At 40.6% G+C, this 5,381-nt stretch overlaps 1 protein-coding gene across 1 annotated transcript; it reads left to right on the top strand.

Annotated features, from left to right (window-relative positions):
- The first annotated feature begins 2,578 nt into the window (after positions 1-2,578).
- LOC139731969 (uncharacterized) lies at positions 2,579-3,445 on the top strand. Its single transcript, XM_071642842.1, has one exon. The coding sequence runs from the start codon at positions 2,579-2,581 to the stop codon at positions 3,443-3,445; it is 867 nt and encodes a 288-aa protein (XP_071498943.1).
- Positions 3,446-5,381: the final 1,936 nt, after the last annotated feature.

Here is a 5,381-nt window from a genome sequence, read left to right as displayed (position 1 = left end):
AACAACCTGATTACATGATACGATACACTTTGCAGAATTCCCTGCAAATTTTAACGTGATTCAACACCACCGTATGGTTGGGTGTATGGATGGGTGCTTCTTACTATCAGCAGCAGCCTTGTATATGACAAGATTCATGATTCATCTTGCTCTGTAGATTGTGAGACATTCCTAGCCAAACTGCCTGTCAACGCCAACAAGAATGTAGTACTCGGCACAGCCTCAGGTCCTCCATCCACAGCTTACAAGAATAATAACAAGGAAAAGTAGAAATTACGCGGTGCGTAACATATGTCCCCGCCGGAAGTAGCATTTAATGGCAAAATGTACAATATAGGTAAAAAATCAAGGTCAAAGGTCAAAGAAGTCAAAGGTCAAAATTCTGTGTTGAAGTTTTGAATCCCTCACCTAGTGCCATCACATAAGGCGAACGGAATCGAAATCGGGTTAGAAATGGCGAAGGAGTAGCATTTTCTAGCCAATGTACAATATAGGTCAAAAATCAAGGTCAAAGGTCAAAGATCAAAATTCTGTGTAGAAGTTTTGAAGCCCTCACCTAGTGCCATCACCAGTGGCGTATCTAGGGAAAACGGCGCCCCTAATTTCTGAAAAAGACTATTGTTCAACCCCAACCCCATCCCGGTAGGGACTTTAAGCAAAGTCCACACGATATGCTTTTCAAGCCCTTAAAGGGGGTCTTTTGAGGGTGATTTAAATGTAATGAATTTTGATAAATTTTGGCGAGCGAGCGCAGCGAGCGAGCCGAAAATTTGTGTATTTCAGCTGACAAAACATGGAATTCTTGTCATTTTTTGCTTATCAAATCTTACAATTCTAATCAAGATAGTGACGGCCTTATAGATAACGATTTATCTATACCAACAAACTGAGTACTTTGAAAAATATTCTAAATCAGAGGGACATTTCATGAAGCATTTTGTCCGACAACTTGTCGGACAAAATTTGCTTTCAGCCAATCAGAAGCAAGGATTTCAGTAGCTTTTAACAGTTTGTCAGACGAAATATCTGACAAATTGCTTCATGAAATGCCACCCCCCCCCCCCCCCCATGTACGCGCGAGTGAGCCGAAATTTGTATATTTCCGCGTCATCATCACGTTTTGTTCTTATCTCCTTTTTAATTTTGATAAATTTTGGCGAGCGAGCGCAGTGAGCGAGCCGAAAATTTTTGTATTTCAGCTTACAAAACATGGAACTCTTGTTATTTTTTGCTTATCAAATCTTACAATTCTAATCAAGATACAGTGTATAGTGACGGCCTTATAGATAACGATTTTTACCAACAAACTGAAGACTTGAAAAAATACTCTGAATTAGTACGAGCGAGTGAGCCGAAATTTGTATATTTCCGCGTCATCATCACGTTTTGTTCTTATCTCCTTTTTGTTTTGATAAATTTTGGCGAGCGAGCGCAGCGAGCGAGCCGAAAATTTTTTTATTTCAGCTTACAAAACATGGAACTCTTGTTATTTTTTGCTTATCAAATCTTACAATTCTAATCAAGATATAGTGACGGCCTTATAGATAACGATTTTTACCAACAAACTGAGGGCTTGAAGAAATATTCTAAATTAGTACGAGCGAGTGAGCCGAAATTTGTATATTTCCACGTCATCATTACGTTTTGTTCTTATCTTGTTTGATTTTTTTTGGGCCCCCCCCCCCCCTATGTTCGAAACCGTTGGCGCCTTCTTTTGATCCAATTGGCGATCGCTTCAGAACGAAAGAAATTGCAGACGCTGCTCAGTGAAACATTTTGCCTGCTAAATATAAAATGACATGTGTGAACACAATAGACATTGTCATTTTGTCCGCTTCGTCATCACATTTTGTTCTTACCTTCTTCTTCTATATGAAATTTAGATAGCGAGCGCAGCGAGCGAGCCGAAAATTGTTGTATTTCAGCTTACATAACATGGAATTCTTGTGTGAACACAATAAACATTGTCATTTTGTCCGAGTCATCGTTATATTTTGCTTTTATCTTTTTTGATTTGGTTTTCTGCCCCCCCCCCCCCCCCACCATTCTTCATTCCCCCCCCCCCCCCCTCCTTTCCGGTGAGTTTCTTCTTCAGTCTTCTTCTTCTTCTTTTCTTTTTTTTTCTTTTTTTTCTTTTTTTTTCTTCTTCTTCGTTTTTTTTTTTTGCGCCCCCAAGGAGTGGCGCCCGGGGCACGTGCCCCCTTGCCCCCCCCCCCCCCCCCTAGATACGCCACTGGCCATCACATAAAGCAAACGGAATCAAAATCGGGTTAGAAATGGCGAAGGAGAGAAGAGGGCGCTATGGACTGAGACGCACGCGGCAATTTCGTTTGTCTCGCAAAAGTAACAAAATTTCACCAAATTGGGACGTCTACTTCATTTTTTCGGGTCTCACATTCCAACAAAACCACAAAGTTAGAAACATCGCCTGAGGATGGACCAACAAAAATCTGCTCGGCCGCAACGGTTAGCCGCTACAAAGGCAAAAAACTATGGTCCTTCTGTGAGAAAACCCGCAACCCAGGTACGTGCAAACAGCCCGTCAAGTCCGAACCCGAAGGTCACTAACCCTGCGCCCATGACTCCGGCCGCTTCCCAGCGAGAGTCGTTGGAAGGCCAAACAGCCAGCGATGCGGAATCTGTTGAACTGGTGCCTGATGACGTCACAAATATGGCTGTCGCATCCACGACGGTAACCAACCCAACGCACCCAGATCGAGGCACTACTATGCCCGCCGACAAGGAAGCACCGGCCTCTGCACCTCCCAATGTGCAAACCCCTGGAAGCTTGGACGCATATTTCAAGGAAGCTACCAGCGGATTCAATAAAATGATCCAAGACGCTGTCGACAAGTTCCTTGGGAAGTTGAGCGATCTTGAGGCCAACATTGAAGCTTCTATCCAATTTGAGAGCAAACGGGTCGATGATCTGGAAGTCAAACAAAAGGAAATGGAAGGTAGAATGAAAAGAATGGAAAAAGAAATTGCCGAACTCCGCTCAGAAGTATTGAAGAACAAAGCGGAAACAAACAAAACCGAAAGAATATCTAGGAGGAATAACATCCGCATCGTGGGAATCCCTGAAACACCAAATGACCAGAGGGAAGACTGCGCCCACATCGTCGAAGACATCCTGCGGTCCAAATTCAAGATGACCACAAAGGTGGAGCGAGCTCATCGTGATGGTCGCAAGGTGGAAGGTCGTCCCAGGCACATCATGATAAAGTTTCTCTCATACAGAGAAAAAGTAGATGTCATCCGTCGTGCCAGAGAAATCCTAAAGGACGAGCGATATTTCATTATCGACGACTTGACGCAGACTGACCTGGAAGAAAAACAGAAATGGAAGAAACAAGTCCAAGAAATGTACAGCAAAGGTACCAAGTTGAGATTCTATGCCGGAAAATGGCGCCAAACCGGAGGCGCTCCCTTTAATTTCGAGTGAGTAGTCATCTCCTATATACATTTCTTATAACTTCAACTGAAGTTTTGTGTACCCTACAGAGAAGATTAGTAACATTGGCCCAGTTGTACATGATTATGATATGACAGATACTTATTGTCCAGCATGAGTAACTCAGAAATCATAGTTTTAGGTATACCTAGTGCACTAAAAAAATTCTTACAACCTCAACTGAAGTTTTGTGTAGCCTACAGAGAAGATCAGTAACATTGGCCCAGTTGTACATGATGATGCTATGATAGATACTTATTGTCCTACATGAGTAACTCAGAAATTATATTTTAGGTATACTTATTGCACTCAAAAATTCTTATAACTTCAACTGAAGTTTTGTGTACCCTACAGAGAAGATCAGTAACATTGGCCCAGTTGTACATGATGATGCTATGATAGATACTTATTGTCCTACATGAGTAACTCAGAAATTATATTTTAGGTATACTTATTGCACTCAAAAATTCTTATAACTTCAACGGAAGTTTTGTGTACCCTACAGAGTAGATCAGTAACATTGGCCCAGTTGTACATGATGATGCTATGATAGATACTTATTGTCCTACATGAGCAACTCAGAAATTATATTTTAGGTATATCTATTGCACTCAAGAAGTCAATGATGTTGGTTTAACTAAAATGTGCGTATTGGTTTTTCATTAGGTATACCTATTGCGATCAAAAATTCAATGACGTTGGTTTGGTTAAAATATGCGCACTGGTTTCCTTATAAAAACACACCGGTTTTTGCATGATTACAAATATTCCGGTTTTTCATTACACTAAATTGAAGTGGTAGAAGTAAATGAATCCAAAGTTTACTAGAATTGCTGTCAACGTACAGTGCCAAATGTATATTAAGATACTAAAGTGAAATGGTATAGAAGACAATGAATCCAAAATGTACTAGAATTGCTGTCAACTTGCAGTGCCAAATGTATATCAAGATACTGTATTTTTCTTCTTTTTTTTTCTCCTTTTGTTCAGGATGGCATCTGCAAATGGGTACCATCCGAACTGAATACAATATCAGCCGAGTATTATATTTTCTCTACTTATGCAATGAACCGGCTGCACAGTGTATTACAGCAGGTGTGACTTGCTCAAATTTGGTTTGTGTCTTGAACCAGTTGCACAGTGTATTACAACCCTTCAGCAGTTAACGTACGCAAGCTACATTTCACTATCATTAATGAAACACGCTTAAGCATGACTATTCAGTTTGTATAGTTGCCCAGGGTGAATTATACAGTCGGATCTTTTTGTTCAGTATGGCATCTGCAAATGGGTGCCATCTGAACTGAATTCAGTATCAGCCGAGTATCACATTTTTCTCCACTCACGCAATGAATCGGCTGCACAGTGTATTACAGCAGGTGTAACTTGCTCAAATTTGGTGTGTCGTGGTTACTAGTGTTGCCCCTGGCAACCTTGTTCTTATCCTAAATCATGTAAAGAGTTCCTCAGTGTTAGTCTTGTTGGCGCATAGGGAGTGGGTGATGTTTTGCTCTCCAACTGTGGGAGAGGAGAAATCCGTATTGAATGAATGATAAAAAAAAAACCCGGTTTACTTATATATGTTCCTGGTAAACAAGTCCATTACTGGTTTCCTCCAAATGGATTCCTCAAGTATAGGTTTCCTTTTAGGCTGTAGGAGTTTTACCTGGCCGACATGACGGTTGTCAAGTCACTTCATTGTGATTAGAGTCTGCACGATGTCATGATCCATCCCAACCAAATCTAAATGTATGAAGTGATAAATATATATATATATATATATATATATATATATATATATATATATACACATATATATTTCAATCAATTGGTAGCTCAATTCAGAACCTTAACAGCCGATGTTTTGAAAATAGAGCTACATGTATTAGTATGCTCCCAAATTACCCAACCTTTTAGCAGTCAACGT

The sequence above is a fragment of the Diadema antillarum genome, unplaced genomic scaffold (genome assembly GCF_040938485.1).
Source record: "Diadema antillarum isolate AM-2024a unplaced genomic scaffold, OU_Dant_1.0 seq00000389_RagTag, whole genome shotgun sequence".
NCBI classification, from domain to species: Eukaryota; Metazoa; Echinodermata; class Echinoidea; order Diadematoida; family Diadematidae; genus Diadema; species Diadema antillarum.
This window is presented reverse-complemented; position numbering and strand designations above follow the sequence as displayed.

What these genes read in the sequence shown, in the direction of transcription:
- LOC139731969 (XM_071642842.1), top strand. Translation starts at nt 2,579, where the DNA reads ATGACTCCGGCCGCTTCCCAGCGAGAGTCGTTGGAAGGCCAAACAGCC.